Genomic DNA, 27,103 nt, shown 5'->3' with positions numbered 1-27,103 from the left:
CTCAGCCTAACCGCCCGGAGATGATGGGATTCATGAAACTGGTTGACGCCCTGAAGTATTGCATCATCAAGCTTCGGCGTGGTGCGAGTTGTCGGAGCTCTAGCGACGCTCGTGAGGTATCATTCATTTGTTTTACTTCCACGATTTGTTTTATTTTGCATTGTTGACACCTTTTGATTTTGTATCTTTCAGGAGCAACGAAGGTCCCGCTCCCGCTCGAGGCATAGAGGCTCGGACGAGGAGGAGCTTGGTTGTGGTAGACGATCTCCTGAGGTTCACCGGCGTTCTCATTCTCAGCGAGAGCCTCAGACTACCCAACCGTTTCAGGAGGCTCAGTGGCAGCAGCCTCAGTCTTCCCAGTGCTTTCCGGGCCAGAGTCAGGGGCAGCGACAGTCGTTTTCACAGCCTCCATAGCCTGAGCTTGGGTCTGTTTTGACTCCCTTGGATCCTGGTTCATTTTCAGCTCTATTGTCCGGGATTCCTCCACCGATGTCGGGCTTGTTCTCGGTTCCGATGTATGGGACAATGCCTTCACCGACGATTCCAGTGTCTTTGGGCCAGTCTACACCGTTTTCCGGCTGGACGGGTCCCGCCTTGAGTTTGACTACTACTGGGGTTACAGGGACTAGTAGGGACACTACTCCCCGTACTAAGATGGTGGAGGGACTCTTCGGCTCACCGTTCCCATATGCGCAGGGTGGAGATGATACTGATTCTGGCTCTAGGGACTTTTGACCGAGGGTTTTTATTCGTACATACTATGATGACACTTGACATGTTTATTTATTACGACTCTTTTGTACATTATTCACGGTTTATGTATTTATTTTTGTGTGTTAGTGTGTGCTTGAAACTCCTTGTGTGTGATTGTGTATTTATTAATGACGCGACAAAAAAAACGTAAGTGGAGTAATGGAGGGTACCGACCTTCCCCAAAAGAAAAAAAAATAAAAAGACAAGCAAAAATAAAAATACCTACCCCAAAAGAAAAAAAAAGTAAAAGACAAGCAAAAATAAAATGATAAAGAAATGAAATTACCTTCCCCAAAATAAAAAGAAATAAAATAAATAAAGTGATAAAGAAATAAAATCTTAAAGTGATGAATAAATAAATAAATAAAATAAAGATAATAATAATAATAACAAGAATATAGATAAAAAAAGGTGAGAATTTTATTAGAAATAAAACTCTCAGAAAAACTGAAAAATAGACGGTGAAGATAAAATACTATAAAAATCCGGATAGATACGGGAAAAGATGAAAAAAGAAAACGCGTGAAGTGCCGTGACACGACACTGTGTACCGTGTCACGGCAGAACTTGTCGTGTCACGGCAAAAGTTCCCGTGACACGGTGGAACTTCCCGTGTCACGGGACGCGTATTACTCAGCGGTGTGTTTTACGCGCGTGAAAAGATAAATTCTAGGCAGTTTCGAGCGCTTTTGCTATAAAATAAGACCAGATTATTCATGATATGCATAATTACGAAACACAAAATAATTTAGAATTTCATATTTCAATAATCATGTCTCAGAATTTTGATAATACATTGCGCGACTGGTCTTATTCTTTGACCAATGCTGAAAAAAGAGAGTTAGAATTATTTCATGTCAGGGGTTTGCTAGCCCTGCGACACGTAGCTATTGAACATGATTTTCTTAGGGCAGCATTAGATTATTAGCGTCCAGAAACACACCGTTTCAAATTTGATTATGATGAAATATGTCCCTTGCCGGAGGAATTCGGCGCAATCTTTGGATTTCCCGCTAGAAATCTTATTGCCATGCCTACCCTACGTGAATATTATTACCAAGATTTTGAACGCCATCTGAATCTAACAGATCCAGATTTAAATAGAATTGTTTGTGGTAATGAAGTAGACTTAGAAAAACTTGTTAATCTATATTTTAATCGCCCTATCTCTGAGTCTTATCATGTTTATCGTAGAAGGGCATATATTTTTTGCATGTTTAGCAAGCTTCTATTTGCAAACGGTAAGGTAGGGCATGCTTGTCTAGCGTCTGTGCTTGAACATGTCGAATCTGGAAGATCTCCTATGCCGACGTTCCTTGGAGAGACATTTCGTGGCCTTGACGAGGCAAAAGCTGACCGGAAAGCCATCAGGAAGGGCTCTCTGGTACTACTGCAGGTAAAAATACGCTCCGAGTAGCCCCCGTGACACAAAACAGGCATCGTGTCACGGTGGGTGTCTGCCGTGACACGGCAAAACCTGCCGTGTCACGGTAATCTGCTTGATATTTTTTTTTTGCCGTGACGCGGGAACTTCTCCCGTCAGACGGAATGAAATCCCGTGTCACGGGAATGTTTTACACGTTTTTTTTTTTTTTTTTTTTTTTTTGTAGATTTGGTTGATGGAGCGTTTGGAACTATTCGAAGCCCCCGACGATGTTGAAAAATATGGCCCTAACGACCTAGTCCGTAGGAAAAAGAATTACTCTGCGAACATGTCGTATGAAGATTGGAAAAATTTCATTGCAAAGAGAGAATTTTCCATTCGTTGGGTGGTGCCTTGGTGGAGGCTTACTAGGATGGTTGGCACGAATGATACTCCATATTGCCGTGTTCCTAGTATCTCAAAACTGACCTTTTATTGCCCTTCTCGACTGATGCGGCAGTATGGATTTGAACAAGTAATTCCACGCTATAACGATAGACCTCGTGAAGTATCGTTGCATGAAAGTAACGTTCACAAGTATGAGGCTTATTGGATTGGAAGACCTTTGTGGACCGTTTCTGCAAGTGACCAAGCTCCTCCTCCTTTATCTAGTGCATACAAGGCATGGTTGAACCCTAGAAGTAGGAGGGAACGATTCGGATCACGCAAGTCTGATGTGAAGAGTCGTCTTGGAAATAAGAAAGCTCCTCCTAAAGATCGTCTAGGTCCAAGAACACAAGGGATTGAGTTTAAGACTCCTATAATGCCAAGAAAGAAGAATTATGTGAAAGGAAAGGGTAAAGAAAAGATGGTCTACAGGGAGAAACAACCGAAAAAATTCAAGAAGGGTGAAAGGGGTGAAAGTTCGACTAGGGCTGTGACGGTTCGGGCTACGAAAGACACATTAATGGTGAAGGCCGACCTAATTGACCAAGAGAAGGATGTTCCTAAAGAGAAGAGAGATTAGATCAATAGTGCTTTGCTTTTTATGATTTATAATTTTTATTTAAAATAAGGCATATGATGCCAATACTTGTAGTCGCATTTATTTTAATAATAATAGCACATTTATTTCAGCCTTAAAAATAAAAATTACAATGACTTTTATTTATTATTTATCCGAGTCAAGGAGTCGGACGCAATGGAAGAACGAAAATAAAAAATTGAACAATGAATTCGCAACGAATGCGCCACTAAAAAAAACGGAAAATCTGGAATTCCACCGTGTCACGGTGAAAAAGTCCCGTAACACGTTACAAATTCCCGCGTCACGTCAATTTTTTTATTTTTTTAATTTATTTTTATTTTTATTTTTATTTTATTTTTCGCTCAGGGCCACCGTGTCGCGGTTGAACAGTACCGTGACACGGTGGAATGTCCCGTGTCGCGGCAATTTCCCCTTTTATTTTTTTATTTTTTTTTTAGCCGTGACGCAATGCTGAACTGACGCGCATATTTGATCAACAGAGGGAGGATTTTTATTTTTTAAAGTGGTCGGGCCCCCTTGAGGGGTTGCCTACGTATCCTAAAAAAGGAATTAGGCCAAACGTAGCTCTATTGGGTCATGAACCCATGCGACTAGGCATAGAATTTCTTGAGTTGATCCAAGTTGGTTAAATTATGGAAGCCGTTACCGTCCATGTCTACCAATTGTGCCGCTCCACCAGACAAAATGGCTTTAACAATGTACGGGCTTGACCAGTTCGGTCTGAATTTTCCTCTTGGATCTAACACATTTTTGCGAAGTGCCTTAAGCACTAGGTAACCCTCTTTGATATTCCTGGTCTTGACTTTCTTATTAAAATGTCGCGCCATACGCTGTTGGTAGGTTTGGACATGATGCAAAGCTGCCAAGCGTTTTTCATCAAGTAAGACCAGTTTGTCGTATCTTGCTCTAATCCAGTCGACTTCATCTAGTTGGCTTTCCAATGCGATTCGAAGAGAAGGGATTTCAAGTTCAATTGGTTGTACAGCTTCAACTCCATAGACCAAAGAGAAAGGGGTAGCCCCCGTTGATGTACGAACAGAGGTTCGATAACCCCAAAGGGCGAAATGTAACTTACTCGGCCAATCTTTGTAATTTTCTGTCATCTTTTCGATGATAGTCTTCACATTTTTGTTGGCCGATTCGACTGCACCATTTGTTTGTGGTCTGTAAGGTGATGATTTGTGATGCTTGATATGATATTTCTGTAATAATTCCGCGCATTCGGCTTGAAAATGTGTTCCATTATCACTGATCATCTCATGTGGTACCCCATAGCGGCATATGATATTTTTCTCAATGAATTGAGCTACATGTTTTGCCGTCAGCTTAGCATATGAGGCAGCTTCGACCCATTTGGTGAAATAGTCGATTGCTACGAGAATGAATTCATGCCCCCCTTGTCCTGGTGGTGTTATTTTTCCAATGATGTCAATGCCCCAAGCGGAGAAAGGCCATGGAGAAGTATACGTATAGAGAAGCGAAGGTGGAACATGCTGTAAGTTTGCGTAGACTTGACACTTCATACATTTCTTGACGTATTCGTGGCAATCTTTCTCCATAGTAGTCCAATAGTAACCTTGTCGTTGAATCTTTTGGACTAACATTTTTGCATTCATGTGTGTTCCACATATACCGGCATGAAGGTTTTCCATGGTTTTATGTGCTTCTCTCTTGGCTATGCATAAGAGATTTCTTCCCATTGCAGTTCTCTTGTGGAGTTCTCCCCTGATGAGCACATACTGTGAGGCCAGGAGCCTCAAAGCACGGCGTGCCCTTTTATCAGTATTAGGAGGGTATTCTCCTCTTGTCACATAATTGAGGATATCTGTATACCATGGCTCTTCATCTTCTTCTTGCGGTTCTTGTTCATCGTCGAGTGCGTGAACATAAGCCGGCTCATATCTTCTTTCTATGGTCAGTGGCATTCTGATCGTATCAGTTGGAATACGCACCATTGACGCTAATTTAGCTAGTGCGTCGGCGAATTGGTTTTCTTCTCTTGGCAAATACGTATACTCCACTTCATCTAGTTGCTCCGTGAGAGTTTCTAAATGAGCTTGATACGTAGCGAGACTTTCACTTCTCACTTTCCATCTCTTGGAGATCTGGTTAATGATTAGTGAAGAATCACCATAGATTCTGAGTTTCTTAATTCCCAAGGCGACAGCTGTTTCTAACCCCAAAATGCATGCTTCATATTCTGCGGCATTGTTGGTGACATCAAAGTCGAGCTTCATGGAAATTGGGATGTGCTCTTCATTGGGTGATACGAGCAAGACTCCTACACCACATCCCTTTTGGTTTGAAGCTCCATCGAAATAGAGCGTCCAGCTATCATCTTCGGTCATGAGTAAATCTTCGTCAGGGAAATCGTACTCATCTTCTTCTTTTTCAGCTTCTTCTAGCGGAAAGTCTGCTAAGAAGTCAGAAACTGCAGAACCTTTGATGGCTTTTTATGGCACAAATCTTAAGTCAAACTGAGCAATATTGACTATCCACCTTGATAATCTGCCGTTGAGTGTTGCTTTTTCGAACAAGTATTTGAGAGGATCCATCTTGGACACTACATGCACTGTATGAGTGAGCATGTAATGTCTTAGTTTCTGTGCGGCCCATACAAGTGCGAGACACAACTTCTCAAGTGGTGTGTATCGCGTCTCATATCCTTGAAGTTTCTTGCTCAAGTAATAGATTGCATTCTCCTTACTTTCGATCTCTTGTGCTAACATTGCCCCCATCGTTTCTCTTGTGACCGTAAGGTAGAGTCGAAGAGGAAAGTCAGGCATTGCTGGCGCTAGCACGTGTGGGTTTGCCAAATACTCTTTGATTTTGTCGAAAGCCTTTTTGCAATCGTCATCCCATGTGACTAAGACATTTTTCTTGAGCTTCTTGAATATAGGTTCACATATTGCTGTGAACTTTGATATGAACCTACTTATATACTGCAACCTTCCAACGAAACCTCGGATCTCCTTCTCATTTTTGGGTGGTGGCATAGCCATGATCGCCTTTACTTTTGTAGGATCTATTTCAATCCCTCGAGAACTGATTACGTATCCAAGTAATTTGCCTGACGTGACTCCGAATGCACATTTTGCTGGATTTAATCTCATGTTGTACTTACGGAGTCTTCCAAAGAACTTGCGAAGTGCAATGATATGGCCTGGGCGATCTTTAGACTTAACGATCATATCGTCGACATAGACCTCCACCTCTTTGTGCATCATGTCGTGTAACAATGATGTAGCTGCTCTTTGGTAGGTGGCACCCGCGTTTTTCAACCCGAATGGCATTAACTTATAGCAATATGTACCCCATTGCGTGATGAATGTGGTTTTCTCCATGTCTTTTTCTGCCATCAATACCTGATTATATCGGGCGTAACCATCCATAAATGACAGGAGTGCATGATTTGCTGTATTATCGACCAGAATGTCAATGTGAGGTAGAGGGAACCCATCTTTTGGGCTTGCTTTATTGAGATCCCTGTAATCAACACACATTCTGACTCTTCCATCCTTCTTTGGAACTGGAACAACATTTGCTTTCCATTCCGGATATTTGGATACTCTGATGAAACCTGCGGCCAACTGCTTCCTGATTTCTTCTTTGATTTTGAGAGCCACATCCGGTTTCATACGGCGCAGCTTTTGTTTGACAGGCTTCATACCTGGAATGAGTGGTATCGTATGCTGAGCTATATCCCTGTCAATTCCTGGCATATCTTGGTATGACCAAGAAAATACATCAACAAATTCACTAAGCAAGTTAATTAGCTCTTTGCGTTCATCTTGACTTAGTGTTAATCCAATTTTTACTTCTTTAACAGTCGTATCATTGGAAATGTTAACTGTTTCTGTATCTTCGATAACTGCTGTTTTATTTTCGTGTTCTTCCATTGCTTTTATTATTTCTTTGTCATTTTTATCATTAGCAAAGCAATATTGATCAGGGCTAGGGGAATGGCACGCATCGTAAGCAAAGGTACTCATTTTATTGAATTCATTGGCTAATACATCAAGAGAGGCAAGGTCGGCTGCGACCTCACCAGAATTGTTAGGACTAGAAATAGAGGACTCAACAAGAGACTCAGGGTTGAACTCTATAGCAGAAAGAGGGTCGGCCTCAGACTCTAAGGACTCGTCTACAGACTTAGACTCAGACTCGGACTCGGACCCAGACGACTCAGACTCGTCAAACATAGGACCCTCGCCAGCGGTTATTTCCAACTTCTCTCCATTCGGCGTAGTGATCCTCAATGTCTTGCGCCATCCCTTTGAAATGTTGTCAGCTTGGACGATTAACTCGGAGGGGTCAAAATCCTTGTTCGCTATGCCAGCTTGAACGAGCTCGGAGTTATCATTGCGGACCGACTTGGACTCATTTTTCTCCATTCCAAAAAGAAGGTTGATTCCTAGATCATCAGAGTTCAAGCTAGCTGGCTTCTCGGCTGTGGAGAGCTCCTCGTCTTCATCCACGAAGTCACAATCGAGGAACACCTCGAATCCCGGTTCACGGATCCCATCATGGACGAATGGCTCAGGGAATTCATAGCATGGGAAGTCTTCCCCTTCTTTGATGTACTGGCCATTGAGGGTGAACGGATATGGATCCATGGCTATTTCCGTCTTCGTGATTCGAGCATTATTGCGAGCCTTCATCTTCAATGCAGCTCGTTTCGGATCTTCTTTTGTTGGCTTGAATCCCAAGCCAAAAGTATCCTTCTTGAGTGCACCAGGATGGCCCCAAGATTCAACCATTTTCTTCTTGAGTCCAAGGGTCATTCCAGGGAAATGACCTTGCTTCTTCAGAATGGCATTGATACTGGTGTTTGAATAGGGATCGAAGTCGAGATGGCACTTTTCCTCCTCTTCGATCACGAGAACATCATCTAGTGAAAATCCCCAAAGATCTTTAATCTTCTTCGTCATGTTCAACATGGACGATAGGAGTATCAATAACTTGAATGCGCATAGGAGAAGCATCGATAGTAATCGGAACCCCTCCAACTATGGCTTTCACTTTCTGGTGAAGCGATGATGGAATTGCCTTTAGCTCATGAAGCCAAGGGCGTCCTAACAACAGATTGAAAGAGGCCTTAATGTCCACCACCTTAAATTTGGTGCGACGTTCAATGGCCCCAGTAGTTATATTCAGTATGATAGTACCCACGGCTTGACGACGAGTATTATCATAAGCACGAATCCCTTGAGTGGAGGGAGTCAATTCTTCATTCTTTATGCCCAACTTCTTTGCAGTACGGAGTGGGCACACATTGATTGCAGAGCCATTATCAACCAGGCTCATAGGAACATTCATCTGCCTACACACCACAGTGAGGTGTAAGGCCTTATTATGTTGATCCCCTTCCGGGGGCTGATCCTTATCAGAAAATGAAATTAGATTGCTAGTACTTGGCAACTTAGTAGTGAGAAAGTTGACTAGTCCTTGAGGAGTCATGTCATCATCAACTCCTATCTTCACTAGAGCATTCATCACAACCTTTCGATGCTCGTGGGAAGTGGCCAAAAGCTTCCATACATTCATCTCCACCTTGGTCTTTTGCAGTTGTTTGACCACATCGTTGTTCACAGGATCGATGGGATCAACTATCGGATGTGATTGTGGTGGAGGTGGAGGTGGATTAGGTTGTTGCAACCGTCCACTTCTGGTGAGAACCTTGACCTCAAAGTCCCCCCCAAACGTCTTCACTGGTTCCAAGAGATGAACAGGCTATATCCTTGAGATAGACGTCTTCATCATCACTATCCCAAATTCCATTCACTTCTTCAGTACTTGAGATAAATACGACTTCCGGCAGAGGTTCATTCATAGGTTGAATGAGTATCGACGGATCAAAGGAGACTTCATCCCCCATGATAGCCAAAGAATCAGAAAGAGGACCTGTTTGAATGTTAGGCTTCTTGCCCCCTGGAGGGACAGGAAGTTGATTAGCATCGATCAGATCTTGGATTGCATCCTTCAGCCTCCAACACTTCTCAGTATTATGACCCTTGCCTTGATGAAACTTGCAATAAGCATTGGGGTCATAGCTAGCGGTTCTATTCTCTGGCCGAGGTTCTGGAAATGGTCCGATTGGCATAATCAGTCCTTGACCATGCAAACGGTCATAAGCAGCATCATAAGTCATTCCCAAAGGCGTGTAAACCCTCCTTTTCCTTTGGAATCTTTGAGGTGGAGCATTAAGGGCTAGCACATCATTGATATTGATATTGTTGGTAGCATTATTGGGCTTAGAAGATGAAGAAGAAGGAGCGTTGTTCTTCTTGTTTTTCCAAGTGCTGTTGTTATTGTTGCTACCAACAGACTTCATCAGTTCATCTTCGATATTGATTCCAATATCATATACAGCTTCAAAGGTACTCAGAGGCAGAAATTTCAAGTGTTGCTTGTACTTATGAGTCAGATTGGCAATGAACAAGCGAACCATTTCCTTCTCCTTGGGGGGATCCACCAGGAGCGCAGCTGTTTCCCTCCACCTGCTTAAGTAAGTGGTGAAGCCTTCATTCTCTTTCTGTTTGAGAATGGAGAATTCACGTTCAAAAGTCTTGGCCTGGATGTTACACTTGTAACGATTCATAAAGCTCTCAGCAACATCCTCCCAGGTCGCGACATGCTTGGATTCCAAAGAATGGAACCACTGTTGACAGGCATGCTCTAAGGAAAGAGGGAACACCGTAGAGAAGAGTGTCACATCTACTCCCTTAAGATCCATAGTTGCAGAAAAATCCTTCAAGTGGAAAAGCGGATTATCAGTAGGCTTGAATTTGGGAATGTCAGCAGTGGAAAACTTCTCAGGAAGCTTCTCTCTTATGGACAAAGAGGTGACAGGATGTTCCACATAAGTGAACTCTTTAGAAATCTTGCTCATCTGTTCCTTAATCTTGTCCATTGCGGCAGTAGTGACATTGTTTTGATTGTCTTGTTCTACAGTGCTGACTCTAGTGGTGAGTGTTCGCATCATGTCAGACAATCTTTCAATTGTCCTGTTGAGGTTCTCAATGTCTTCCTTAGTGGCCATTGGTTGAAAGTAGACTGGAGATGAATCTTGTGGAGATGATTGAGGTGGTTTCCTTGTACGCCTCTTTGGTATAAGAGGTTGTTGAGGTATGGACTCGAACCGTAACAATCTACCCCTGCTTCTTGACCAAGTGTTGTGAAACCGAAACAAACACACCTTTAATGACCAAACTTAACCTTGACCCATCCGGAAAAAAAAAAAAAAATTTATTAAAAATCTATAATTTTGAAATTCTACTTGTTTATTTTTTTTATTTAAAAAAAAAACATATGGGAGGATACCATCCGACTTACTCCGAAAAAAAAAACGACACAAAAAAAACAAGTCTTCCCTAAAATACGGTCAAAAGGTAGTGCGCGACTTAAAAAAAGTATGTGAACATAATGTGTGAGTGATTAAGTGAGGTTATAGACGCGTGTTTTGACCGTATATCTAGACACGACACAAAACTGGACACAGCATTCGCACAAAAAATGGAAAAAAGGACTGACAGGACACTTTCCTAGGCACCGTGTCACGGTACAGATTGTCGTGACACGGTGCAGTCTACTGTTAGACGGCAGACAGCCCCGTGTCACGGCACTGTTCACCGTGGCAGGGCAGAAAATGTCGTGACACGGTGCGCAGTTCCAGGTCAGTTTTGTGATTTTTTTCCAGATTTTAACCGATTTTAGGTCCGTACTAATTACTATGTGAGAATAAAAACCCTCGGTCATGGGTTAAACAAAAGAGCAAACACATAAAGGTTAGCACCAAACAACCACATAGCATTTAGGCACGATGATGTAAAAAAAGTTCGCAACCTAGAGTCTAGATCTATGTTCAACTATTGGTCAAGCTTTGGGTGTCAAAAGGGTACCATGGTTAAGAGTTTGGACGCGTTAGCAAGGCAGCCTCCCTTGAGGGTGTATGCTACCGGGCGGCTCCACGAGTTCGTGATGAAATCGAACTCGACTCCATGGTTTGGGTGGATTTAATAACTCGGATGAACCCTTATTTCCATGAGCTTTTTTGGGTTGATAGAGCTTAAATCCCCCGGGGCTAAGACGCATGTATAACACATACGTTTTTTCAGAAAAATTGAAGGAAGTCGACTGTGAGGAAAGAAAATAAACCACCGGACTGATTTTAGGACTGCCGTGACACGACAAAAATTCCCGTGTCACGATACTGTGCACCGTCAGACGGTGCAATGTACCGTGACACGGCAGATTCTGCCGTGGCACGGCAGTCAGAAGATCTGACTGGTGCCCTGTTTTCCTTCGCGCGCAACCAAGTTATCCAATTTTTCCTACGGGACAGACCTGAATGCGACGTTAAAACGTCTATGCAGATGCAAAAATGCCAAATTAATCATAGGAATATTTTTTCAAGAATCTTTCAAGTCTCATCCACTCATCTTAATTAAATACCGATCACTCAAATCGATAAATAATTAAGAATCCTCCCCAGTGGAGTCGCCAAATTGTAGGCGTCGCTCAAAGTGCGCCTACGTTAAAAGCATGTTGTGAATATGCTTGGCACTCATAGGAAGTGGGAATTGACACAATACGATTAGAGACAAATAAAGTAGGGAGCCGCCAACAAATTTTTAAGGAACTTGTAGACCGTTCACGGATCATAAAAAGGCAACCACGATAAGGGACAACGATAGGCAACAACGATTGACCCGTGAAGGTTACACCCCATTCATAATCCATGAGATTACTAACTCCATATGGTTCGGAACCACAAAAAGAGGATTGGGGATGATGGTACGAAGTGAGTCATGGAGTCACATTCGCCCGTATTGGCCTCTTCTCGATTCTTATATTGAAAAGCATTCCTGTGATCTCAAAGGCATACAAACAATAATTCAATTTGCTCCAAACTATTATTAAGCTAAATTGGTTGAATATTAATGCAACATATAATTCTAAAATATTTGTGATCACTTGAATTAAACAACAAGATTAAAAAGGAACCTAAACCGGTTGTCCAAATTATCTTATTAGGTGTGATTTTCAACTACATATTCCCTTTAAACATGCAATATGGTGATCAATAAATATAATAGAACAATATTAATATTAGAACCAATTTAATCACAATTCCAACAACATAAAATCGTTAGAAAATAATAAAAACAAAAGGAGCATGATCCTTACTTTGATTCTGTTTGTTTGCAACTACAAAATAATAAACGAGTTAGTACCTTCAAGGAAATAAATAAACAATAATTAAATAAAATAAAATAAAGTATAGTTAATTTTGGGGCCAAACCCTCAAACAGTTCTACCTTTCACGTCTTGGCTTAAGGACAGAACCTCGAGTGAAATATGGACTCCTTTGAGTACTTGAAGAAGGAATTTTGAAGTAGAAAAGGGTAGGCTAGTGTTTAGGCTAAAGCATAGAAGAGAGAAAATAAAATAAGAGAATTACTCGGTGCCCCCGTTCATCAGAAATGAGGGGGGTATTTATAGGGAAAACGTGCTGAGTGAGCACACGGAACCCTAAAATGATAAAAACCCTAAAAAAGTATCCCGTGACACGGTCAACCTGTACCGTGACACGGGAAGCTCCACCGTCAGACCGCACTTTTTCCGGTGATACGGTACACTTTTGGCGTGACGCGGGAAATTTTCAGAAAACGGGATAGAAAACGCGTCAAGGGTTTACGCGGAAAATACACGGAATGTCCCGTGTCACGGAAGACCTGCCGTGTCACGGTAAATCCCACCGTCAGACGGGAAGGATTCCCGTGACACGGTAGGTACCTGCCGTGGCGCGGGAAATTCCTGCCTATTTTTCCGTCTAAATACATTTTTAACCCTAATTTCCTTCGACATTTTAAGTGCCGATTGATAATTTCGGGCCTTTTCTGACTTTTTATTATTCGGGCTAAAATAAGAAAATAATTAAATAAAAATAAATAAAAGGTTTGGGCCAAAAATAAATAATAAAACAATAAAATAAAAAAGGTTTGGGCTTAAAATTAATTAATAAGTTTGGGTTGAAATTAAAACTATGCTTTTACCAAACATCAAGACTAATCCATGGACTGTTCAAATATATGAAAACATGATTTTTTAAGCACTCTCGGGATTAAATACTAAACCCGACCAATAGTGGCGGTGAAAGGTTGTTCATCATCGGGTTTGGTTTTGGGGAGACATTTTTAGGTGTCTACAATGTGGCTTGATGATTGGACAAAATAATAAAAGTTAACAAAAAAAAAGGTAAAAAAAATAAAAATAAAAAACAAAAAAAACCCACCAGCCCACCCCCATAGCCACCAGCCACCCCGACAGTCACCGAGAAACCCCTACCCCATACCCTAGGCCCACCTAAAAACGGCCGGATACTAGCCTTAATCCCCAAAAACGCCGACCGGAACCACCAAAAGTCACCCCTGAAAGCACCCCTAACCCAAATTTAACTCCGACACCAGAACCACCACCCTGAAAACAATACCTTGCCGCCGAAAACCCCTATGCCCGCTAAATACCGCCAGCCCAGCCCCGATAAACCCCTACAACTGCCGAAAAAACCAACAAAACACCCCATCCCAGCCCCGATTTACCCTTATTACCACCAAAAACCTCCATCCCAGCCTCGATTAACCCCTACAGTTGCCGAAAAAGCAGCGACAATCCCACTCAACCTCCCTAAATACCCCCAAAATCCCCATCTCAGCCCCTAAAAATACGGCACCTGGTGGGCGGGTAGGTGTCGGCCTGCGCTTTTCGGACATTAAAGAGGGAGGTCGGTCGATCCTTGATGGTGGCTGGGGTAAGGATTTTACGGTGACTTGTGGGGGGTTAATGGGTGGTGGGTCGATTTTTTTTTTTTTTTTTAAAAAAAAAAATATAATGAACCAATTAAAATCTAACACGTGGTATATAACCTATAAAAATCGGTCACTAACTAGTCAAGGTCTATGAAAAGAAGATGACATACAAAGGTGGGATTGCCTCGTAATAATCAAAAGGTGGGATTGTTATTGTCAGATCAGGCAAAGGTAGGATTATTTATTTCCATTTTTCCAAAATTAAATTAGGCCCAATAATTTTAAAGGTGGCCCGATGATCTAGAGGAGGGCCTATTAATTATAATTTTTTTTTTTAAAAAAAGGATGTTTTATTTAGAATAAAATATATTAAATCTGATTTCGAAAATTGCTCGTACGCATAATTACCTGCAACTGGTGTTATAGGTAATTACGCGTGGAAAAGAGCGTTGATTTTGGGACCAGCGCGAAACGACAAAGTCGTCGCCAGGCACTGACCTTCGTCGCCATGTGCTGGCCTTCGTCGCCTGGCGACAAGCTTATTTTTTGGCGCTAGCTCCTGTCATTTGCGACATAAGGTATTTTATTCCGAATATGATTTTCTTCGATCCTGTGCTATTTTTCCTATAAATAGGGGTCGTATCTCCCTGTTTTAAAATCATCAATACCCAGAATTCTCTCTCTCTCTCTCTCTCTCTCTCTCTCTCTCTCTCTCTCTCTCTCTTCTTTTTCTAAACCTTCCCTTTTACAAAATTCCTGATACATTAGTTCTAGACACACCTAGCCAAGTTCAAAGTTACCTTCGCCCTAAACGTGAAAGGTTTGATATTTCTGAGAGTTTAGTCCCAAATCTCTATTTCAATTATTTAATTTAATTGTTTTAATTTTTTATTTTCCTTGAAGTTACTAACGTGTGTGTTTTGTTATTAGAAAGAAGTACGAGGCATCGAAGTAAGTACTTTAATTGTTTTATTATTCTTTTGATAAAGAAATCATGCTTAGATTGTTATTTTAATTCTTAGTATCATGTTAGGTTGTTTTATTGCTTCCTAGTATCATGCTTAGGGTTAATTAATATTTCTAATATCATGTTTGTTTCTATGATGCGTCCTATTTCTTTCCTAATGTCATAGTATCATGTTAGGGCTAAAGCTTTGATTTTTGATGTTTAGTGACATGCTAGAGTTTGTTATTAATCTTGTTAGTATCATGCCTAGGATCTTGCTATTAATATTATGCTTTAAATGATTATTTTAATTATGATTGTTATTTTTATTATGATTATTGTTGCTTGATTTTATTGTTATTGCTTGATCACACCTTTTACGCATGTTTAAAGGGAATTTGTACTATTGTAATCACGCTTAATAAGATAATTAATAATCTTGTTTAGGTTAATGTGATTATAATTCAAGTGATCACCAATAATAGTTTTGTTTGTGCATTAATATTCAACCAACATAGATTAAATATGTTTAGGGTTAATCTAATGATTGCAAGTTAGTCAGAAAGCGCACATGAATACGAGAAGAATAAAGTAGAGGCCTATTATTAGGGTAGATTTAATCTCTTTTAGGTTGGATTTATATCTTTATCCCCGAACTTCCAGTCATGGTTCCATTCTTATTAGAGTTAAGGGATCTCCTGGATCGTAAGGGGTGTAACGTTCACCCTGTGAACGATTTACATGTTCCTAACACTTGTTGGCGACTCTTTTTCTCTAGCTTCCTTCCCTTTGGATGCCACCATGCTTAAGTGTATGATCATAGTGGGGCTCAAGTGTGGGATGGCTTGAAATATTCCCTACCGATATACATTACTAGCATCAAAGAGACCAGTTATTATAAATAATAAATAACCTGTCTCTTTTAACTAAAAGGAAAACAAGAAGCATAAAGAAGTTAGAGACCGGTTATTATAAATAACCACTCTCTTTGACTATTTTTATTTTTAAAAGTTGAACTTCAAATTTTTTTTGAGTTGCTAGTGCACTTGCACTAGTGTGCGCACATGTAGATCCACCCCTAGATTTAAAGTTAAATCATCTAAATTTCAAGGTAATGATGAACGTTAAATCGTTAATAGTAGAACGAAGCAATACAATGCAACCTTGTTGCTTTCAACATCGTTGTCACCTCGTAAGCTTTACACAAACCCCAGTAGTAGAGGTGGTCAGTGGGTCGGGTTGGACCCAACCAACACTGACTTGCAAAGCTAGTGGCTCAATCGGGTCCGACCTAGTACCAACTGACACATCTCGAGTTTAGACTGGGTTGTATTAGGGGTTCAAAATTTTCGACACAACCCATTTCAACCCATCTTGTTTCAACCCGTTTAATTCAGCTCAACTCGCACAATTGAAAATTTGACCCACCCAACCCGACCCAGCTCGCACGACCTTGCCCACTTTGCACGTCTAACTCACTCGGTCCACTACACAACCCACCTTGCATACACAAACCATGTAACAAGCCCGACGCACTGACCCTGCCCAACCCACATGGCCCACCCTATCTATGAACTTAACGTTAATTTAATCATGTTAGAGTGTGTCCAAGTTGTTCACACCCTCAAAAAACATATGAAAATTAATGGATTTCACCCCGTTTTTGATAGCATGAAACGTAAGTGGCACACTTATTTTAGTGAATTTTCAATCATTCATGGAATTGATACTATTCTTGATCCCGGTGTCAAAGCTGAATGTTTGGGAAATCTTTTAGAATTTTATTATAATTTTTTTAGTATCGAATATATTAAAAAGGGAAATTATCAATGATACACTCTAGGTTTTGACTTTTATCAATGATACACTTCATTAAACTTTCATTATCAGCGGTACACCTAAACTTTTTCCTAATTAACAACGGTAACCTAAATGTTAAGTAAACGTTAATTGTGATTAGTTGACATTAATTTTTTTCTGACTTGGCTTGACTAAAATGCTCCCCCCGCCCCCCCCCCCCCCCTCCCCCACCCACCCACCCTCCCCCACCCACCCACTCATTAACACTCCCTCTAAGCCCAACCAACAACATTAAATACAAAACTTTTGATGGTTCATCTCCCTCCAAGCCATTGATTTTTTAGAGAAAAAAAAGTAAAAAGAAAAGACTATGAATGGAAAGGGAGCATACAAACAGAAAGGTGTATAAGTAGGGGAAATTTCACAAAAACGGAGGGAAAAATGGTGGGAAAATTTTGAGGGAAATTTAATGAGATGGGCAATTCAGTATCTTTAGCCTCCTAACCTTTAAAACGCAGTCAACTAATCATAATTAAAGTTTACTTAACGTTTAGGTTACTGTAGTTAATTAGGGAAAAGTTTAGGTGTACCGATGAGAATGAAAGTTTAATGAGGTGTATCATTGATAAAAGTCGAAACCTGGAGTGTATCATTGATAATTTGCCTATTAAAAAATACAAATCTATTTTGGAATACCTTGATGATCATTGTACATCTATTTGTGGTTATGATTTAGGTACACCACTAACTACTAGTGCTTCCGATTCCACATTTGATCCTCTTATTGACAAGGTTATGAAAAAAAACCACAAAGCATTGACATCATTTTCATTACCAACTTCTTCAACGGTTGATATTAATGATTAATATTTGTCATACCAACATGATACCAACAAAAGCTTTCAAATTATAAAATGGTGGTAAACATCAAAGAAGTTTCCTTTAGTGGCGAGAATTGCAAAAGATATACTTGCAGTTCCTGTCTCATCCATTACTTTCGAGTGTGATTTTAGTGCAAGTAGAAGAGTGTTAGATAAAAATAAGATCTCGCTTAACTTCGGAAAGCATTCAAATTTGAGTTTTTAAGAAAGATTGAGATCAAACTAAAAGAAGAACTCAAGGTTTAAAGGAAGACAAAGAGGATGAAAATGATTGTGTTGATATTGTAGTCGCCAGGCCAACTGATTTTATGCAGCTTTTGGGGATTATGACGCAACAAACATTGGTGGCTAGAAAAGTCTAAACTAGGTACTCTAAGACCTTTGTAGGCTTTGATTCCTTTGAAATATGTAGGCAACTTATTTTATAAAATTACAATTTAATTGCAAAATCAAATTTTAGTTTTTTAAAGATAGGTTGAAGGCCCCCCCCCCCCTATTCCAAAAGAAGTACAGTAAAAGAAATACACCAACTTTGATTCCTATTTGTAATATAAAATATGTAGGCAAAATACTGTACTTTTAGAGGAGAGAGAAAATTCGTATAGTTTATTTTCTTTCTCCTCTTATTTTGATTCCTCTAAAAATTTCAAACTGTTTCGTTTAGATCTTAAAATGAAAGGCAAAATCACCTCTAAATGAACCAGTTTGGAATTTTTAGAGGAAAGACAAAATGAACTATTCGCAACCTTTTTAAAGATCTGCTTCAAATTAGCTACTAAATTGAAAATTGATTGAGGGATTTTATAAAGGGGACAATGTAGATTATAAAAAAGCGCAAATTTTAGAAAAAAAAACGTGAATTTAATGGCAAGATCTAAAGAAAGAGAACGAGTGTAGACACCTAAAAATGTCTCACAAAACCAAACCCGATGATGAACATCCTTTCACTGCCATTATTCGTCAGGTTGAGTTTTTAATCTTTAGAGTGCTTAAAAACATATTCAATCCCAATACATTTCATAAACCAACCCAATTCCTAGCCGGCTAGCCCATTTCCCCAAACCATAAATTATTTTCCTTTTTTCATGCCTTTAAACCCTTAAAGTCATTCATTTAGTGTCCTTTTTTATAAAAACATTTAAACCAATTTATTTTTGTCCATAATCCTATTCCTAAACCAATTAGGATTAATTAGAAGCGTCTAAAAGTTTCTAAAAGACCTTAGTTATCCTTTTTGAAAAGAGAAGATTAAAGAGTTTGAAATTGAATATAACTCCTTTTGAAATTCCTAATTCTATTTGAATTGAAAGACGTTCAAAGATAGTCAGATATGATTTTTGTTCCTCATAGTTTTTACCCAAATATTATACTTTTGGATATTCCTTGGAATTATATTTTCAATGATATAATATAATATTAGTTCCTAGATATAACGAAAATGATATAAAAGAAATACGAAACACTATCCAAAACTGACATTGTCCCACTATTTCAGCCATATCTTTTATTCTACAAATGATTTTACTCTAATTCTATTTGGGTTAGAAAGAAGACTTCGAGATATTTTCAAGGACATATTATTTGTCTTATTCCAATTTTTTGGATCAAAAGATATGATAAAAACAAAAAAACGCAAAAGCTGCTGCCTATCGCAAGAGTTTTATTCCGATTCAAATTCGGATCTTTTCTTAATTCTTTGATCATTTTTTTCTTATAAATAGAGGTCATATGACCCCTCTTTCAATCATCAACAAGCTTGATTACCAAAAATTATTCTCTTTCTCCCTACACCAAAAATCATTCTCTTCTCCCTCTTTATCCTAAATAATAGCCTTCCCTATTCTCTCTTCATACATCCCTTAAACACTCCAAGGAGTCTATACTACGCCCGAAGTTCTATACTTAAATCAAGGCGTGAAAGGTAGAACTAACTGAGGGTTTGGACCAAATCAACTCTACTTTTATTTAATTTAATTTTAATTTAATTTATTATTTATTGAAATTATTTACAGTTTATTCACGATGTAGCAATTCAAGGAAATGCGAAAAAGTGAGTAATTAATCACTTAAGTACTCTTATTTTTATTCTTGTTGCTAGTATCATAATTAGGTTTATTAATATTGACTAACTATTTATTGTTGAATTGCTTCCAATATTGATGTAATATATTTTTTATGATCACTATATTGCATGTTTAGAGGGAATATGTAACTGAATATCATGCCTAATAAGATAATTTGGACAACTGGTTTAGGATCCTTTTTAATCTTGTTTTTTAATTAAGTTATCGCTAATATTTTAGAATTATGTGTGCATTAATGTTAAACCAATTTAGCATAATAATAGTTTTGAGTGAATTGAATACTTTGTTTGTATGCCTTTGAGATCGTTGGAATCACTTTTCACAATAAGAATTGAGTGGAGGCCAATACGGGCAAATGTGACTCCATGACTCATTTCGTACTATCATCCCCGATCCTTCTTTCGTGGTTCCGAACCATATGGAGTTAGTAATCTCATGGATTATGAATGGGGTGTAATCTTCACGAGTCAATCGTTATTTCCTATCGTTGTCCCGTTATTTGTGGTTGCCTTAAATGATCCGTGAAGGTTTACATGTTCCTTAAAAACTTTTTGGCGGCTCCCTACTTTGCTTTGTCCCTAATCGTGTCCCTAGTCGTAAATGTCAATTCTCACATCCTATATATGAGGGCTAAGCATACTCACAACATACTTAACTTAGGCGCACTTCAAACGACGCCTACAATTTGGCGACTCCACTGGGAATGATTCTTGGTTATTTATCGATATGAGTGATCGGGATATAATTGAGATGAGTGGATGAGACTTGAAAGATTTTTGAATTGTATTCCTGCGATTTTATTGGCATTGTCATATTTGCATATGCATTTTAGCTTACCTTTTCTGCCACAATAGTACGTATTCTACGTATGTGGCTAGCCCGGGGGATTTAAGCTTTATCAACCCAAAAACGCTCATGGCAATAAGGGTTTATCCGAGTTTTTAAATCCACACAAACCATGGATTCGAGTTCGATTTCATCACGAACTTGTGGAACCGCTCGTTGGTATACACTCTCAAAGGAGGCTTCCTTGCTAACGCATCCAAACTCTTAACCATGATACCCTTTGAAACCCAAATAAGCTTGACCATAGTGGAACATAGAATTCGACTCTAAGTTGCGAACTTCATTGCATCATGCGTGACAATTTGTTCTTTTTTTTTGTGACAATTTATAATTATTATTTTTTTTATTTAATCCTTTTTTTTATTATAGTTGAGTTATAGTCTTTATTTATTTATTTATTTTTTAGTCAACCCAGATTTTTATTCACGTATCCTGCACAAGAGTCAACTTGTTTTGGTCATAACTAGAGTTGTATAACGAGTTACGCGCCGTACTACCTATGGATCTATTTCCTCAAGTTTTATCTTTCATTTGGACTTGGTTTCGTCATAATAAAAGTCATATATCAAAAGTTACCGAAATTCGACATCCTGTCTAGTTTAGGTGTCTTTTTAGCGTCCAACCTTTTTTTTTAATATATGTTTTTTTTCAAATCTTTTTATGTCAAGCTAGTCTTAGCCAATCTTCAACTTCTCCGAGTCCTTTAATCCGTGTCAACTCGTATAATATAAGATTGTATATTTTTATTTTAATTTATTTGTTTATTTCCATGAGTCACAACTCTTCTAAAACTCTTTTGTCAATCTTCCTATTCTTTTTTTATTATTATGCTAATCTTGTGTAAGGAGGGTGTGCCCGTCGTAGGGGATCCTTTTACTTGAAATCCCATGAACCTTTAAAAGCCTTGGACTTAGGGTGTATTAGAATTTGAATTTTTTACTGTTTGGGGGACCTTTAATTAGAATTGATCCTATCATCAGGCTTTTTATAAAAAAACAAGTAGGAGTCGCCAATGAGTTTTAGGAAAACTCATAAGCCTCGTTCATGCCTTTCTCCCAAGCAGAGTTCAAGGGATATTTAGCACGAATCGTAAGTTTACCCATGCTCAAATTGGTCTACGTGTACCAAAAATGAGTTTGGAAGCGAGGGTACTAAATAATGTTCTCTTTAGGGGGGAATCGCTATCCTAGCCCTAGTACGGCCTCTACTAGCTCTTCCTTTTTCACAATTTCATTACCAAAAAATATATGCAACGTGGCTCCTAAAAACTAAGTTAGTTTATTTTATTTACAAGTATTAATCACGTAGGAATTACATTGCAAAATTCGTTATTCTTCTATTATTCAAATTCGTGAAAAGAACAAGAAATAAACAATGTTTGCCTTGACTTAGGTGATAAAACAATCAATTAATTATTCAAATTCTAGTTTTGATTAACACAATAATATTATGTGAATTAAATTAATTAAAAGTTTGTTTAAAGTGATCAAACAACACTATTTATTCAATTAAAGTTATTTAAACAATAAAAGAAAAGTGATTTATCTAAGTGCTCAGGAAACTAACCGTTCTTCTTTTATGTGAAATCTTCATTTAATGCATTTATGGACTTTCTTTCTTCTTCTTAACTCCCAGGATTTTAATTGATTCAATAAGGGTTGGAAAGTATTTAGGAAGAGAGGAGAAAATTAGTATGATATTAAGAGAAATTGAGAGATTAGGGTTTTGACAATATTAGGGTTCGAATTCTGATTTTTCTGGTCTGGCATTAGGCTAATTGAAGACCCCTATTTATAGGCGTAGGAATCTAGGTTTAGGGTTTTAGAGCCGCGGCTTCAGATGGTGCGCACAACTCTCCGAGTTGCACTGGGTGCCCCGTGCATCTCAAAGAGTCGTGTGCGCAAGGCGCGCGCAACTCACTAAGTTGCGCTGGGTGCGGTTTGCCTTATACGAAAACGCGTTTTTAAATCTTCCATAACTTTTGATTACAAAATTGGATTAAGGAGTGTGAGATATCATTGGAAATCTCTATATTTCTACTTTCAAATTCTGTTAGAATTAGCTTAAAATATGTTATGGATCAAAAGGTATGGCCGTTGGAGTGCAACGGTGTCGGTTTTAGGGGCCGGTTTAGTGTTTTGATCATAACTTCTTCGTTTTACCTAAAAAGTGGGCTTATAATATACCATTGGAAAGCTCTTTGAAAGGGCTATACATATGTGTAGTTCATGCTCGGAAATATAACAGTTGATTTATCTATTTGGCTCAATTTTGTACAATGTAAGATCCATTGGATCGAATCATTGCATTTGCAGCATTTGGGTCCGTTATTAATCAAGTTTAAACATGTAAGAGCACGTTTTTGTCCTTATTAGTAATCAAACAAGGCTATAAGATAACTTAGTCTCAAATATGGGTTTTATTTTACTTCATAATGTATTTCATGGTCCATAAACGCTTCAACTTTGACCTAGCATCACTAAACCAAAAACTAGATTAGAGATCGCAAAATATAGAACGGTTAACAAAGATAGGCGTTCTCTGCAACAATATAGAACGTATATTTGGAAAAGGCGTTCTATGAGTTAATGAATATAGAACAACTCATAGCTGACCGTTCTTTATTAGTTTTTAGCAAAAATAATAAATTATTATTAACTTATGTTAAACAATATACAACGGTGCACTTGACAACTGTTTTGTGTATATTTCATTTATTTTTCTATTATTTTATGATTATTTTTTTAGAAGGATTAGAACTTTACCCTAAAATTTAATCAACGACCACTGAAATTCTTCATATTCGCTAATATCAATTTTACATCTTTGATTTCCAATCAAATTTTCATTTTATTTTTTTTTTCACTCCGAAAATGAAATGCAATTATCGTCTTCTCAAATCCATCAAGCCTGCTACCTCCGCGTTGACGCCCCCAACAGTGCACCGCCTCGCCAACACTACACCTCCGCACCCACCACCATGACTACACCTACGCGTACGTCATCGCGCCACCACTGCAATATTGAGGTAGGCTTTTGAATTTTCTTCTCATTCTACTGTACCAATTTGATTAGAAAATTGTAGATCTATTTGAAGTATTTATTGAATTGAATTGTAATTATGAATTAATGATAAATCAATCACAACATTCATCAAGTTACATTAATTTTATTATGTTTTTAGGTGGATTAAAGTTCTAATTTTAGGAAAATAATTCAATCGGCTTTTGTGAATGCAAAATTGCAGTAATTACAATCAAATTACACTTAAAATTTCAAAAAATTTAATTTATTTCGTACAAAATTGATCTGACCTAGGTCAAATTTAGAGCCCTTGTTTGATTCATTTCTCGAATTTTCTGAGGCCAAACAAAAATGGCTATTAATGGACGGCTAGTTGTTGGTTGTCACAATTGAAATGAGTTCGTCCGATCCTTATCAATGTTGATGTAATGATGATATTAGCAGTTTCTTAAACCATACACGAACTTGATTTGATTATAGAGTAATTGGTGTTGCTAGAATTCGGAAGATAATTAAATCTAATTTGACTGCATTTGCAGTTAATTTAAGTTCTTGATTGTAATTTTCGATCGGTAATTTTGTAGGTTAGGTTAATTGATACTGGTATTGGAATGACAAAAGAGGAGCTTGTTGATTGTTTGGGTACTATTGCACAGAGTGGCACTTCCAAGTGTTTTAAAGCATTAAAGGTACTCGAAACCTTTTTTTGTGATATAGTTGTATGTTTTGATTAAAGTAATTTGTGCATGAAATAATTAATAATTTACTGTACTTTTCATAAGCTTTATATCCTAAAGTTTTCTGTTTATGTGCAGGAAAATCAAGACCTTGGTGCTGACAATGGTTTAATTGGACAATTTGGTGTTGGATTTTATTCTGACTTTCTGGTTGCAGACAGGGTACTGAGATCGTGCAAACTTTATTTTGTTGTTACTTTGATTATGGAGTTAGTGAACGAGACAAATTTTTAAACTAGAATTTGCTCCTCTCATCAGGTTGTTGTGTCTACAAAGAGCCCAAGGTCTGACAAGCAGTATATCTGGGAAGCAGCAGCTGACAGTAGCTCATATGTAATTAGGGAAGAAACTGACCCTGAAAAGATCCTGAAGTGTGGAACAGAAATCACGCTGTACCTAAGGGTATTTATGTTTTTACTTGCTGATTCCATATGTTGTTATGTACAATAATTTCTACTGGAGGTTAAAATGATATTCATGTTTGTGGTGACTTTGATGTGTGTGTTGTGTTCATTAGTTTCTATGATTTTTGCAATCTGTATATTGGCTAGATAAATCATTTTTTTCTTTTTGAGAACGAAAGTGGTGATATTATTAATCGAAGAGAATTATGTTATATCTAACTTGGTTTTACTTGATTTTGGTGGGTATCTAGAACTATGAGTTAATATTTTGTCCCATGTAATTTTGGTGTAAAAATAGCTCAAAAATATGTGAAAGAATTAATTGAGTGGAGAACGATGTCAGATTTGTGGAGATGAAATAAAATCTGATGGACATAGTGAACCATTTGTTGCTTGTAAAGTTGCAATGAGTGTGCATTCCTACTGTGTTGAGCTTGCTACGAGCATGAATGAGGCAAAGTGAATCAAAGGTAGCTAATTTTGCCTTTTCAATGGTTGTGTTTCATAATTCATTTTACTAGATATGATTTCTGGTATTGTCTTTTTGTTATGTTATTGCGAATTTTAGTATCATGCTAGCTCTTTAATTCTGTATGAATGAGTAATTCATTCTCTAAGTGATTTCTCCCTTGGGTTTTTGCATTTTTTCCACATTGTCTTTCATATAACTGTGCTTTTGCTTTTAAATTACAGAACATAGAATTTTGTAGTAGAACTTTATTTTATGTTGGAATTATTTTTATTCAAATAAATGTTCACTTATATCTTATGTTTTTTTTGTAAATTTACAACGATCAAAGAAAGGGGGAATGCCGAGAAGAGAAGAAATAAGAACGATTGATTGTAAATATTTTTGTTTAATTTGTACCTCTTGTTATGTTTTATCTTCATGCTATATTTATTGTAATTTTTTATTTTTATTTTTAGTATATTCAATTTTTACGGGTTATTGGCTTGCCAAGTCAGGGGGCGAGGATTAGCAGGAACAAGCTGCAAATGCAGCAATGTGGCGCTCTATTTGGAGTGTTCGTGGCCCTCCCAAGCTACAACATTTTCTTTGGAGTGCGGTTAAAGGGAACTTGGTTGTAAAAGATAGATTGGCTTACAGACATATCACACACGATGCTTCCTGTCAGGAGTGTGGGGTGGAAAGGGAGACTATTTTTCATGCTCTGTTGGAGTGCAACGCTGTAAGTCATATTTGGGCGGTTAATGAGTATAAGGACAGCTTGGTGGGTGCTCCTAACTCTTCTTTCTCTGAGTTTTGGGTTTGGTTAAACAGTAAGTTTTATGGGAGATGCTGTAAGGACATTTGCTACTCTAATGTGGGCTGGTTGGAGGTGTCGAAACTTAGCAATTTTTGAGAATGAGCATCCTAGCTTTGTGATGGTTGTTGTTGGGTTTCTCAGGATGGTTTTGGACTATAATTCTTACGCCCAAAAGGTTTTTATAGCTGCTGCTGGGGTTACTACTACTCTCAGGTCTGATGGATGGAAATGCCCTCCCATGGGCTGCATCAAGGTTAATACAGATTCCTATATTCCTGCTGGGGGTAAGGCTAGCTTAGGGGTGGTGTTTAGGGACGTTATAGGTGTTGTCTTTGCTGCTGCTACGCGAAAAGCTCACACAAAGGTGCCATAACATGCTGAAGCTCTTGCCATCATATATGACCTGCAACTTGCTAGGAGTTTAGGATACTCTCGACTTTGGGTGGAATCGGATGCTATAAATATGGTTCAAGCTGCGCAATTTGATGATGGTGGTTTGGCGCCTATCTACATTATCTTTGATGATATTAGGAATGATAGTTTGCCCTTTGACATATGTACGTTTTCTCATGTTAAGCGTAATTTCAATACGGTAGCCCACCTAGTGGCGAGTTGGGATACCGGAAACAATGTTAAGTATGTACGTTTGGGTTCCTTTCCTCAAAGCTTAAGTACTTTGGCGGAAATGGATCTTCATTAATAAAATGGGCTGCTATTGTGTTTCAAAAAAAAAAAAAAATTATCTTAAATTTCAAATTTAATACTACTGTAATTCGTTTTTAAATTTGTTTCCTAATTATTATAGCAAGAAATTAAAATACGGTATTTCTGTATAATACCATATTTTAGTTTTTTATTTTTTATTTTTAAAATGAAGATTAGAGAACTGTTATCTAACTTGACCGTTCTCTTTAGTAATGCTATATAGAACGGTCAAGTAGACTAACCGTTCTTTATTCCTTCTTTATCTTCTGGTTTTAGTTAGGGAATAAAGAACTGTTGTGTGTGATGACCATTCTCTATAGTTGAGTTAATAGAACGCCTCCATGAACCGTTCTATATACTTTATACATCGCTTAGAAGAACGGTCCTGAGGCGTTCTACAAAGCCTATTTTAACCGTTCTATAAAGCCTTTTT

The 27,103-nt window shown here is 38.3% G+C and overlaps 1 protein-coding gene across 4 annotated transcripts; it reads left to right on the top strand.

The window, feature by feature from the left end:
* Positions 1-23,239: 23,239 nt before the first annotated feature.
* On the top strand, positions 23,240-26,693 carry LOC145555844 (heat shock protein 90-5, chloroplastic-like). Of its 4 annotated transcripts, XM_081617565.1 has the most exons (6): positions 23,241-23,560; positions 24,141-24,245; positions 24,372-24,455; positions 24,552-24,695; positions 25,498-25,540; positions 25,664-26,693. In XM_081617565.1, the coding sequence occupies exons 1-6, from the start codon at positions 23,411-23,413 to the stop codon at positions 25,675-25,677; spliced, it is 540 nt and encodes a 179-aa protein (XP_081473691.1). In that variant the 5' UTR covers positions 23,241-23,410; the 3' UTR covers positions 25,678-26,693. The 4 variants fall into 4 exon arrangements, with proteins under 4 accessions (XP_081473688.1, XP_081473691.1, XP_081473692.1 ...); XM_081617562.1 differs by having other exon boundaries at positions 23,240-23,560; positions 25,498-26,693; XM_081617566.1 differs by lacking the exon at positions 25,498-25,540 and having other exon boundaries at positions 23,243-23,560; positions 25,660-26,693.
* The last annotated feature ends 410 nt before the right edge of the window (positions 26,694-27,103 follow it).

This window comes from Chenopodium album, chromosome 8 (assembly GCF_948465745.1).
Source record: "Chenopodium album chromosome 8, dcCheAlbu1.1, whole genome shotgun sequence".
NCBI classification, from domain to species: domain Eukaryota; kingdom Viridiplantae; phylum Streptophyta; class Magnoliopsida; order Caryophyllales; family Amaranthaceae; genus Chenopodium; species Chenopodium album.
Note: the sequence above shows the minus strand (reverse complement) of the source record. Positions and strands in the feature narration are given on the sequence as shown.